Source organism: Mustela erminea, chromosome 7 (genome assembly GCF_009829155.1).
Source record: "Mustela erminea isolate mMusErm1 chromosome 7, mMusErm1.Pri, whole genome shotgun sequence".
NCBI classification, from domain to species: Eukaryota; Metazoa; Chordata; class Mammalia; order Carnivora; family Mustelidae; genus Mustela; species Mustela erminea.
In genome coordinates, this window is record NC_045620.1 from 139544563 (window position 1) to 139557677 (window position 13115).

General features: G+C 52.4%; 1 protein-coding gene across 3 annotated transcripts in view; it reads right to left on the minus strand.

Moving 5' to 3' along the window:
* The window catches only part of LOC116596248 (collectin-11), a 69598-nt gene that overhangs the window by 10458 nt on the left and 46025 nt on the right, over window positions 1–13115 (minus strand). For all 3 annotated transcript variants that reach the window (XM_032353421.1, XM_032353422.1, XM_032353420.1), the window contains 7 exons: window positions 10462–10556; window positions 8332–8382; window positions 6603–6690; window positions 5382–5507; window positions 4149–4228; window positions 2986–3118; window positions 134–289 (listed from right to left, as the gene is read on the minus strand). In XM_032353421.1, the coding sequence (XP_032209312.1) occupies window positions 134–289; window positions 2986–3118; window positions 4149–4228; window positions 5382–5507; window positions 6603–6690; window positions 8332–8382; window positions 10462–10556 (729 nt within the window). The remainder of the gene's footprint in view (window positions 1–133; window positions 290–2985; window positions 3119–4148; window positions 4229–5381; window positions 5508–6602; window positions 6691–8331; window positions 8383–10461; window positions 10557–13115) is intronic.

Consider the following 13115-nt stretch of genomic DNA (forward strand, 5'->3'; position numbering starts at 1 on the left):
TCAAATCCTGTGGCTAGATGGTTAATCTCACCCACTCCTGCACTTCCTCTTAAATCATTCAGACTATGTGGGGAGCTTAATGCTGGTGCCCAGATGTCCCAAATAAAGGCCAGCTGCCAGAGCATCCTCTTACCTATCATATTGTTTGGATGCCCGAAGTGTGCATTGCTGAATCCTACACAGGCACCCCCGTGAGCAATGGCCACCAGGTCAAATGGTTCTTTGGGATCAGTTGCAGCCCAGTCTTTCTGTCCAGTACCATACACTCTAAGACGTGCAATTCCACCATCTGAGAAGGCAAGAGGCCATAGTTACTTCCTCCTTGAAAAGGTGGCTGCTTGTAGGTTGTCAACAACATAGCCCTCCACAATCTGTCCGCTCTGTTTCTCAAATACTGCCCCAGGGCCTTTGCACCTACCATTCCTTTGTACTGGAACAAATTTCCCAGCTTTCCAAAAGACTGCTTTTCTTAGGTCTCACCTTTAGTGCCATGGTCTCAGAAGACTTTTCCTCTCACTCTCTAGCTTCCTCTTTCCAGCTCTGCCTGGCTCTGCCTGATTCCCCAGGTTCGGTGTATCACCGCTCCCATATTTACTTCAGAGTTCAAGTCACAGTCTGAAATTAACTTGTCATTTTATTTGTTTAAGCCCCTGCTGATATCAGTCTCTCAGAACCAGAGTATAAAAATCTTTAAAAGCCAGAATAATGATCTATCTAGAACTGGTCCTGGCACATAGTAGGTGCTCACACTTTTTAAAATTGGATTAATAATTCCAAGAAGGTCAAAAGACAATCAATTGGGAAATTCACCATAGATATAATGTTTGATGTCACAAATTAGCATTGCTAAATCCTACACAGACTAATATGAACGTTATGTTTTTATTTTTATAACAACACATTGCTTAGCAATACGATTGAGAATAGAAAAGATAACAGTCACAAAACCTGATCGCTTCTGAGAGCCACAGCAGCCAAGATTAGGCCTGCAGAGCAGAGAGTACCTGCCGACATCAACTCACATTATCTGATCCTAATAAAGTGAATGTTTTTATTTGTTAGACCAGTACTTCCTGGACGATGGGAGCAAGCTTTGTATATAGAGCTTTTTCCCATTAATCAGGGTATTCTACTGAAACAAAACCCTATAAATTTTTACATGAAAAATTTGATGAAACTGAGGGATCTGAAAATTTTTCAGTAGAAGAGTCTTGACATTTACAATAAATAAAACCAGACTATGTTAGCATAACACCCTAAAAATATACTAGAGGGAGCAATTTAGCAGAAACTAGCCTATGTCACCACTGCTCTGGTTCACTGGACATGGTGATCAACTTTGATGGTTTAGAAGATGCTTGTCTGTTGAGTGTAAAGCTGACTTGATATTTTTAAAAAATAAGGTTCTTCTTTACAGAGTTAATATCTAGCCTCAGCATTAATCAAAACTATGAAAGATATTAGACACATCCCTCCATGCTCTGAGGGTGATTCACTTAAAGCAAATTGTTGTCACCCTACATGTCCCTTCAGGTTGTCCTACTACTTCCTGCCCCTTTACACTTGGACCCCAGGAGAAAATGTTTGCAAATCATATATCTGCTAAATAATATGTATCAGGATATATAAAGAACTCTTACAATTCAATAATAAAAAAACAACTTAAGAATGGACAAAAGACACTTTTCAAAAAAAACATGTTTATAAATACAGGTGTACACGTGCACATGCATTTATAAACATTTCCAAATGGCCAAAGTAAGGACCTGAAAACATGCTCAGCATCATTAGCCATTAGAGAAATGCAAGTTAAAGCCACAGTGAGATTCCACTTGCCGCCCTCTAGGATGTCTACAACCGAAAAGTCAGTTAATGGCAAGTGTTAGCAAGGATGTGACGTTGGAATCCTTCATGCTGCTGGTGAGAGTATAACATAACGCGGTCGCTTTAGAAAACAGTCTGATAGTTCCTCCCACCAATTTAAAACACAGTTACTCCTTGACCCAACAATTCCAATCCTACATGTAAGCCCAAATAAGAAGCTTGTACAGGAATACTGATAGCAGCATTACCCATAGCTAATGGGTTTCCAACAGGTGGAAACCCCAAATGCCCATCAACTGATGAACTGGAGAAACAATGTGGTTTCTCTGTGCCGTAGAATATTATTCTGCCATGAAAATGACAAAATGCTCCTAAGAATGTTACAACATGGATGAGCCCGGAAAACGCTGGTGAAAGACGCAAGTCACAAAAGACCATTTATTTTTGTTTTTGTTTTTGTTTTTGCTTTTGAATTATTTTATTATTTATTTATTTTTAAGTAATTTGTCCTGCTTCTTTTTTTTTAATTTTTTCAATTTATTTATTTTCAGAGAAACAGTATTCATTATTTTTTCACCACACCCAGTGCTAAGACCATTTACATGAAATGTCGAGACGGTCAAGCCTGTCAAGACTAAGTAGTTCATGGTTGCTGAGGGCTGGGGGAGATGAGGGTTGATAGTAAGGGTACGGACTTCCTTCTGAGGCGATAAAACCTTCTAGAGCTGACTGTAGTGATGGTTGTACTGGGCTGTACATTTCCACGGACTTCATGCCATATATCAACGTATATTATAAACCACTGAACTGTGCACTTCAAGTAAGTGAATCACATGGAAGTTGGATTACATTACAATAGAGCTGCTAAATAGAAGAAAGGGAGGGCCATCTGCACACACTGCTTGATCTGCTAGTGTGCCCAGCGAAATAGAAATCAGTAGGAGATATTTAACCTAATACAGCTCAGTTCCATCACTTCCTGATGTGATGCCTTTTCAGTAACTACCAATGGATGGTTGGGTTGGGACGAGAGTTTCCTAGAGCACAGAAAAGGCAAATCATAGCCCTGAAATGTTAGAGTGATGAGTGACTTCACTCTGGAACACGCCCACATTAAGTAAAGAAGAACCAGAACGGCAGATGGGTCCACGTCATATTTACCCGGGAAAATGTTGAGCCTTACGTGATTCCATCTCTGCTGGGAATTGACGGGAAAGTAATTGTGGCTGGAAGCAGGCTTTCCTGGCTTGAGCTCTGTCATGGGGACCAGGTAACTCCAGTCGGCGGACTTCAGCTAGCAATAGATACGTAGATGTTAGCAGTGGCTCCTGGGGACTCATCGTAGTGCTCACGTGAGAATAAAAATCGATGACAGATGCCTCATAAAACACCTTAATAAAAATACTAATAAAGATTAAGTCCCAGGTTTGATAAGCAGATTAAAGGCCAGGGCGGGTTTTCATCCTGATTAAAATAGCCACTGTGTGAGCGGGGCAGGAGTGCAAGCAGGGAGCTTGGGAACGCAGGACAAGGTCTGAGATCCCCTCTGGGGATCCCTGGAAGGAACCGGAATAGTGACGCTAACATTCAGTAAAAACCGGGCCGTCCGGTTGACCAGTTGACCTGACGTTGTGACCATTTCCTCTCCGTCTCTGCTCTTCAAATGGTAGCTGTTACTTATTTTCCAGTCTGTTGTGATCAACACGTTCGTAAAACACAGTATAAATTACTAGACAAACTAAAAAACAAGAATGTACCAGAACACAAGCCCAAGTTGTTGGTCTATCAGATTCATCAGGCATAAAGTCTACGTAAGAAGCACGTAAGCGGGGCGCCCGGCCGGCTCGGTCGGATGAGCCTCTGCCTTCAGCTCAGGTCACGATCCCGGAATCCTGGGATGGAGCCCTGCGTCAGGCTCCCTGTCCAAGGGGAAGCCTGCTTCTCCCACTCCCACTCCCCCTCCTGTGTTCCCTCTCTCGCTGTGTCTCTCTGTCAAATAAATACATAATTTTAAAAAAATAAATATGTAAGCTATTACTGTGGATTTCCGTATTTATCTCATCAGAAAAGCCACCAACGGACGAGCCCTGGGAAGCAGAGCGCCCTGAGACCCACTGCAGTAGCAGACCTCGCCCAGGCCACGTCTTTCCCTTACACAGGGGTAGCACGAACCCCTGCAGAAGCACCTGCAAAGTCCCACTGGGCCAGTAGATGAGGGCAGGTGCACCGGGCTGAATGCCGTGGCTGGGTGCGCGGAGCCCGTCCCTCGCCGCCCGGCCGCCACGACAGGCTGTCCCTCTACCCCCAGCCCCACACAGGCGCACCTTGGCAACAGCCTCAAACTCCTCCGGCGTGGCCGCGGCTTCCGTCCTGGTGCCTCTCTGTGGGATTTCTGGTTGTTTATCTAAAGGTAGATTGACCAGTAGGGTTAGGGTTCGTGCTCGGAATCAAAGAGAATACACTCTCCTAGTGGGCTGTATGTTCATTTTCGTTTTGCCAAATAACCCCAAAGATGACACTTCTCAACTCAGAGCACCAGATGACCTCAGTAACGGACACAAGTTGAAGTTCCTCACTATTTAAAACACTAAGTGACTTCAAGACGTACTGCAAGGCGCCTGGGGGACACTTGCTTGTCAGAACAGTACATGCCACTTCCAAGTCCAATGGCAACAAAGGTATCATGACTAGAGGGTTTAGAGGTTGGATCAGTGGAACATCGCCAGGTCAGTTCCCGAAGCAGGACTCCCCCCATGGCATCTTGGAGTTGACATTGGGGTGATATCTCAGACAATGGCTGGGCTTGGGGAAGGCACCTCACTGTTTGTCCTTAGTCATTTCCTGCCTCCAGAGTAGCATCTCTCTAGCATCCCCTAACTTCTCAGGATTCCCCCCCCCCCCAATCCTCGGGAGCACGGCCTGTCCTTCCACAGAGCCTCGTACAGGGCTGTGGACGCTGGGCTCTCAGCATCAATTTGCCAGCAGACATGATTTATCGTCCCTAAATACAGGTATATACACACACATAAATGTACCCATTTCTAAAAGATTGTGCCAATTGAAGGACCACCAACCCAGGCCTAACTTGCAGAGCCTGTCCGATTCATGCGGTCCAGCACCCCACACAGCAGCAGGGACCCTCTCCGAAAACCCCGTGCCTATGGCATCATTACGCACTCTGGGAGAGCCAAAAGGACGCTGGTGCCCCCCACCACCTCCGTCCACAGTGGGCCCAGACCTGGCTCCACACTGTCCGGTGTCCTAGTCTCTGCCACCCTCCCTTGCAACCTGCTCCCCAGACCTCACAGTGCCAGCCGGGCGTGCCTCTGCAAGGGGCCGGAAGAGGGTGGGGGTAACTACCCCCATCTCTGGTAGAGCTAAAAACCAGAACTCATAGAACCCTGCATTGGGAATCCAAGTTCTACAGCTCGGTGGCAGTCAAGTGGCCTTGGACAAGTCGCTGGACCTGTGTGGGTGGGGGGTGCACAGCAGGGGCTGCCCCGGATGACCCCACCTGCCCCCTGTGCCCATCTGGGGGCCGGTGGTTCCCAGGGCACCTTCTTCCAAGTTGGCTGCTTGAATCGATATCCGAGGAGCATAATCGCCCATGAGGTAGGAAATGTCCACGTCAAAGCCCCGGATAATCCCTTGTATCCCCAGCTTGATGATGCACCAGTCGTGACCTGCGCGACGTAAACAAGGACGGCCCGGTCAGGTGAAACGTGTGCTCCAGCAGAGCTGAAGACCAGCAACAGCGGCCCCTCCTCCCACCACAGAAAAGTGCACACGGGGGAGGCTCCGCTGTGATCAAAAGGTCTCCTGTAAATGGCCAAGTGTGGCCGCCGTGCCCCGCAAGAACCCGTGCTCCAGACTCGGCAGGACATACATAGGCCATGGAACCAGGGAGACCCGGTTCTGGTTCCAAAGCGAAAACTGGCCTCTCTGAACCCCGTTTCTACAACAGCGAATCTGAGATGAGGTCAACCATCCAGAAAGGTCAAGTGTGACTAGACCCCGCCCGGGCCTTCAGGGTGGACCTGGGCCTCCTGGAAACGGCACGCTTACCGTTACCGGGGGACTTCCTGTGCCCCGAGTCCCCAGCTTAGACTTAGCTGAAGTCTCAAAGTCTCCGCGGCACCGGTCACCAGGTAATTCCTGGTTACTCACAGTCCCATGCAGACCCGCCTTTAAATGCCCAGACTCACTGGAATCTGGTCACGTCGGGAGCACCTTAGAAGCACCCAGCATCTCTGCAACACTTGAGACAGACCCAGAAGAATCAGTTATTAGCCTCGTGCTGGGTCTGTTTGCTTTTACAAGCATTTCTTCAACTTTAAAAGGAGTATTTTGATTGGGCCTGATAAGTAGTGCTGAAGAGAAGTAGGTCCTTGGGTGACAGGAGGTGTGTGCCATGGCAGAGGGACCTGTGTCCGATCCCAGCTCTTCTCCTGAGGGACGGGACCGGGGCTGAGGGAGTGAGGCTGCTTCCACGGCAGCCTCGTGGGGACAAGAGCAGCTGCCCCAAGGAACGGGGGTGAAGGCCCACCTCAGAAGCTCCCCGCCTGCTCCCCACAGCCTCGCCGACACTCGTGCACGCCCTCTTCCCGCTGCAGGGGCACAGGGGACCCCTTCCTGCATCGTCAGAGCTGGGGTTCAGAAGGGACCCCTGAGATACAGAGCGTTCCAAGGGCCCGGGACAAAGCCGAGCCGAGACGTGCACTGGCTTTCGGACCCGTATTTAAGCCTCGCCACAGTGAAAGACAGAGACGTCGCGTTACCTGGAGTCCTCCTCCTCCTGGTCTGCCATCCATCCAGCCGCGTCCCAGACTCGGCGTGCTCGTGTTCTCTGAAGCCTGGGCGGTCCGTCTGAAGCAGAGACGCAGCAGGCCACCGTCAACGCCCGCGGGAGGGCCGGGCTTCCCGCGCGAGCATTCCCGCCCCAGAGGGACAGGAGGGATTGTCACAGGTAAAAGCCAAGCGACCTAAACGCGTGTCAGCCCAGGAAAGGGTTCCGGTGGGGTGAGGGACCCGGTGGTGGGCAGCGGGGGGCCACCAGACCGCGGTCCCTGGGCACGGGCAGGGCACGCACACTTCCGCGGGACCTGTCCCGTGACGTCAGGTACTTTATCAGAGCATGTCTACAAATTCAAAACCGAACAGCAGTACCGCTTCCTCCAGGCGGACTTTATGTGTATTTATAACAGTGAAAAGTGCTTGGAGACGATGTTGGTCTCACGGCAGTGCTAATTCTGCACAGCGACGCGCGGGGCTTCAGCTTCACCGCGATTTTTTTCTCAGGAAGGAGACTGTGCTGATGCGCACACGCGTGTGTTCTACGGCTATGCTGCACACACCCCTGTGTGCAGACACGCACGCGCGTATCGAACACGCACACACGCAAGTGTCATGGAGGAGAAGAGGCCCCGCTCTGCGTCTCGTCCTCTGCGGAGCCCGGCACCTCACCGACAACCACACCTCACCACGTGGCGTGCGCCTTGTTGACTGCTGTGTCCATGCGACACGCAGGAACTCCGTCGTGGGCGTCTAGAGCTCCAGCTCCTTCTCCTCAGGGCCACAGGTCACCCACATCTGGACGCTCGTATCACGGGCTCTTTAACCAGGTCCCATGGATGGGCATTCCCGTGGGTCCCCCCCACCCCGGACACCACTGGGATGGCTGTTTTCTACATATCTCTGCCTATTTATGCAAGTAGTACCAATCTGAGGGACAGCTAGGTCAAGGCGTGCGTGCATTCACGTCTCCTCTAGACAGACATGGTAAAACGCTAAAGCTGCGTGACCTAGAACAAGTAAATCAACATCTCCGTTCTTCATTTCAGCATCATTTTCTCCGAGGAGTACTTTCACAGAGACCCCATGCCCTTAACGTGCTCTAGACCAGGCTAGCTCCTGCCCAGGAGAGTGACCCTGTCACCAGACTGACCAGAAGGCCAGCGACACGCAGAGCACAGCACCCTGGCCACAGCCAAGACTCCGGCTGCTGTCACATGCAGTGTGCGTGCGTGTGAACTCTGTGCACACCTGTGCTAATCCGCCCACACGCAAGAATTCACCCCCCACAGCCAGTATAACAAGGTCACGGGATTCTAGCCAAGCCTCCATTTCTTCCCCTTATTGGTCAGTATTTGCTGGGGTTTTTGTCCATCTTTTAGTAAGCATGTCCTACACTTTTCAATTTCCTACAATTTCCAGACATTCGAGAGGCGTGCCAGCACAGGTCACAGATTGCGAACTCCACGTTCGACAGAGGACAATATACAAGGATCTCGGTAATTTCCCCGCAGAGCAACGCAGTCCCAAACCGCTGTGTCAGGTGCCGTGCGTCTCCAGTGTGTGGTAGCCTGAGCCGGAGCTGGTCTCTCCAGGCTTCTGCTGTTCGAACTGCTCATTCCTGGTACACGTTACAGGACTCCCATCCCCAGTACTCCGGTGGATTCTAACCACTCAGATCACTCTGTGCCCACACTTCATGCCAATTTATGATACCTTTATGAGGTTTTCCGCAGGAGCAAAAAAGTCATCTGTTGCGAATAAAATCTAGACAAAGAAAGAAGATAAAATAACCATAAATTAAAAACCATTTCATTTCATGCCTTGGTGAAACATTATTGGACACAGTAAAAAGACATGTGCCGTTGCCAGGCGGAGAGGAACAGCAGGTAGTTAACCCAGGATGCTTGTAAAGGTCCAGACCTCGTCGCCCACCTCCGTCCTTCCTCCAAGCCGGTGTCCGCTCTCTCCCGGTCGGACGCGGAGGCGCTAACGTCTTACGCTTGGTGAGAAAACCCACCAGCTCTTCTTTCCAAGAACGGGGGACACTGGGCTTGGTGACTGTCTCACTGGCAGAGCAGTGGCCCAGGACACGCCACAACCCCCCCGCCCCCGTGGTTTGCCGGCTCACTGAAGGACGTCCTGATGGAAGGTTGGCCGATCATTTCTCAACCCCAGCAGGACATGTTGGAGAGTGAGGGCATTGCTGCTAATTGCACCAGGAAAACAGGTATAAAATGATTTTCTGAACAAAACAGGCTGCTGTCATCCCAACTCACCCAGGACCAGGGACGGCTGCTCTCGGTCGGCACAGGTTCCCGGGCAGCGGTCGCCGGGGGAGAAGGGACATGTGCCCCTGCCTTGGCGAGGCTGCTCCTCGTGGACCCCACAACGGCCCCTGGGTGCTACTATCAGACCAGCCCACCTTGCCTGCCAATACCGGGCTGTTGCCCACCAGGCGCAGGGACCCGAGCTGGTAGGGGGCACCAAGCTTTTGGTTTAATTCGGTGTAATTAGCCTATCATTGGTTTAGGGTGTGTTGTTTAGGAGACATTATCTTGTGTGCCACTGGCTTGCAAATTATTTTTAGAAATTACAGTTTCCACAGAGAACCCATGTTAAATAAATGACCGTGTCCGTCTCTGAGCACAGCTCGCTTCCGATGAAAGGCCTGGTCTCTGACCCCCGCCCAGAACCTCAAAGGCAGGGGAAGACCTGGCAGTTTCGCAGTTGCTGGCTGTTTGGGACGCAAAGTGGAGGGGAGTCCCTGCCGTGCCGGGGTGGACCTGCCCCGAGCTTGTGTCAGGGCAAAGCACAGGCGGGTGGACGCTAGAGCCCCTCGCCTGTCCAGATCCTTCACCGGCTCCTTGGCAGAAGCCCTCTGCGGGCACACGGGGCCTTTCCGACCTCCTGAGGCTCTTGCTCCCCAGCACCAGCTGACGACTTCCAGAAACACGAAACCAAGGAGCACGCAGTGCTTCCTCTGCCCAGCGTCCCCGTCCGCCTGGCATCCCAATGGAAACCGCCCCTCACCCCTTTGCTGCGCTGGCTCCCTCTCCTGCTTGAAGCCTCCTTGGAGCAACACTCACCTGGACGGGCTTCCCCATCACTTCCCGCTCCCTCGCGCTGCCCCCGGCCAGCGGAGATGCACTCCCCCGGCCCCTGCCCTTGCCTTGACTCCCAGGTCTGTCTCCTTTTTTTTTATTATTTTTTTATTTCTTTTAAGTGTTCCAGAATTCATTATTTATGCACCACACCCAGGGCTCCATGCAGTCCGTGCCCTCCACGATACCCACCACCAGGCCCTCCCGTCTGCCCCACCTTCCCTCCAAAACCCTCAGCTTGTTTCTCAGAGTCCACAGTCTCTCATGGTCCGCCTCCCCGTCTGGTTTCCCCCAACCCCCTTCTCCTCTCCATCTCCCCATGTCCCCCGTGATATTCCTTGTGCTCCACGAGTAAGCGAAACCATACGGTAACGGGCTCTCTCTGCTCGACGTAGTTCGCTTGAGGGCGCCCCTCCCGTCTGCACGGCCCACGGCCCGCGCCGCGCCCCTTGCTGGAGCTAACAAGGTGGCAGGGTACGCCTGCGCTCGCGGGCGGGGACCACGGATCAGCAGCGAGAACACACGCAGGACAGAGAGCCCTTCGCACGGACGCAAAATGTCTCTTTGTTCTAAGCTTAAAACCATGCTGCCTTTGCCAGAATCGTCACCAGTTTTTAAAAGATCATTTGGCATTTTTTAGTCTGATTCTTGCTGTTCTAAGCGGGTTCTCTGCAGGGGGCGTTGGTGCTCAGCGGATGGGTACACGGACCCCTCGCTCGGCCACGAGACACCCCCCACTTACCTTTCCTCCTACAGACTCACACGCCATGTCCACCAGCTGGGTGAAGTCTGGACCCCTGGCCAGTTTCCCCTCCCTGGGAGAGTCAGCCATGCCTCCTGGCAACGAGAAAGGAGGCTCAGTCAGCCTGGGTGAGAGGGCGGCAGGACGCGTGTGAGCGAGTGAGGGCCCCCCCCCCCCGGGTTCCCGGCCCAACACCGGGACCGTCAGCCGTCAACCGGATGGGGCACGTGCCTGCCCACCAAGGGTCCCTACAAGTGACTTTGCAACCCAGGAGGGAATTAGAGCCTGCTTTCCCTCTGAAGCACATAACAAAATACTACTACATACATAAACCCTACTGCCTCAAGTTGCAATTTTATTTTATATTTTAAAGGAGAAAATTAAAATATTTTAATTTGCTTTCAAAGTGTGTATTTAGATCCATTCAAAAAACATTTATCTGAGCAATTAGGAGGCAGGCCCTGGATAGAAATGGGGTGCAGAGGCGAATGCCTGCCCTGCCTGCAGGGGAAACAGACGCCCCCAGACACCCATACAGAGCAGTGTTCTGGAACCTTCCGAGACTAAGGCACAGAGGTCACTCCACCCAAGGGGATGCAGGACCCTTTGTTACATCACGAGTGGGGCTAACATTACTCAATCCAACGCACACTTACTTTGAAATTGAGAACCCAGAGATTTGGAGAAGGGCAGAGGTGTGGACGGGGGAGTCGGGGCTGGCCTGGCAGTCGCCCCTCTCCTACGCCAATGGTTGCCCGCCTTGTTCCTACTGGTTTTCCACCCCTCATATGGTGAAAAGAAAAAGCCCCACAAAAACTAGTGTCTCAGTAAGATCCACTCACAACAGAAGAAACGGAAATGGTCTATGGACATGAGAAGTCAACTCTCTCCCGAAATCACAAGACGATGATGATTCAGAGAATGGCAGCTTTCCTTATGACACTTGTGGACACTTTTTGTAGCAATCGCACCCCAGGACCTGCTCTCGGCAGTGGGAGCTGGAGCGGCGTCTGCGCTGATTAGCTCCTACAGCTCGGGAAGCGCCGGCGGCTCCCTGCTGTTGCCCTCACAGGCCTCCCTGAGCTGCCCTGAGCTCCCTGAGCTGCCCCTGGCTCCGCCGAGTACCCCCCCCCCCACTTACCCGGTGGCCTCACACCTTCTCCTGGCTTCTAATGGCACTCCCATGATGACTGTCCCCAAATGCATATCGCCCTCCTGGATTTCCACCTGCCCACTCCGAGTCTCCCGGGATGTGTGACCGCGTCCCCGGGCCAGCGCGCCTCCCACAGGGCTCTCGTCTCCCGCCGCCCCTGGACGCCCCGTCCTCCAGCTGCTCACGCAATCTCAGGATCACCTCCCCTGTGTCTCCTCTTCCCCTTAGACCTCGATTCCTACTTATCCCAACATCACGTCGGCCCAGAAGTTGGATCCAGAACCCGGAAACGATAGAACATGGCCTTTCCTTCCGCATCACCCCAGCAGGAGGGCAGTGCGTAAAGGCGCGGATGAAAAAGGCTGGCCATGGCCCGAGGGCTGCTGTCGCGGGGACGGCACACGCACGACGGGCCCGAGAAGCCTCCTCTACTTCTGAACACACAGAAATCTTTCACGGTGAAATTATACACGTTATATGCCTATCCACACAGAGAGAGAATGGGGCGCGGGGGACATCATCATCTCTCTCCTGGATCACTCACGCACCCCAGCTGGTCCCTGCGAACTCCCCTCCCTCTGGTCCCCGGGGCCACCCCTCCCTTGCGGCAGCCGTCGCCCCCAGCAGGACACCAGCGCCACCTTTCTCAAACTAGAGGGCCCCTGTCGAACGGCTGGTGGGTGTGGCTCGTCTTCCAGTCAGAGTAAGAGCTGGTGTCCCTCAAGGTCCACAGGGCGCGACCCCCGACTCGCCCGTCCCAGCCCCGGGTATGTCCCGCCCCATCGCTGGGCAGCGGCTGCCCCCTCTGCTGGAAGGTTCTTCCTGGGGTTCTGCACAGGCGCCCTCACCTCTCTTCAAGCCCGTGCTCCACGATCACCTTCTCAGTAAGCCTGATGCCCCATTCACAGCGACATTCCCTCTCCCCAGCACCTCCCACACCCCGAACCCATCTACCTCTGTTTCCACAGCAGACACACATACTGTGTAATTTGCTTGTCATTGTCTCGTCCGTCTCCCCCAGTGAGTCGTGAGCCCCATGAGCACAGTGATCTCCGTCTGGTCCACGGACACTGCCCTGGGGCTTGGAACACGGCCCGGCACGTGCGAGATGCTTAGTAAATATTTCCTCCATACATGAGTGAATGAATAATGTTTTCTAACTCATTCTGTGTTTTAAAATACTGCTCCCCTCACTGGACTAAAATCTTCCTGAGGATGAAAAGGTACCGGAGAAATCTGCTGACGTTGATCATGAGTTTTCAGTAAAGTCATACACAGTGCGTGGGGTTTCTCTCTTTTAATCCGCAGAATGCTGAGATGCCGGTATTGCTGGCATCTTACAAATGAAGAAACGCGCCTTTGAGAGGCCAAGTGAAGTGTACAGACCACACAGCTGGGAAGGGTGCCACAGTTCCAACCCAGATGCGCCTAACTTTGTTCGACATATGAAAGCCCTTAGCACAGTGCTGGCCTACGGGGACAGCACAGACGGCGAGTGAGA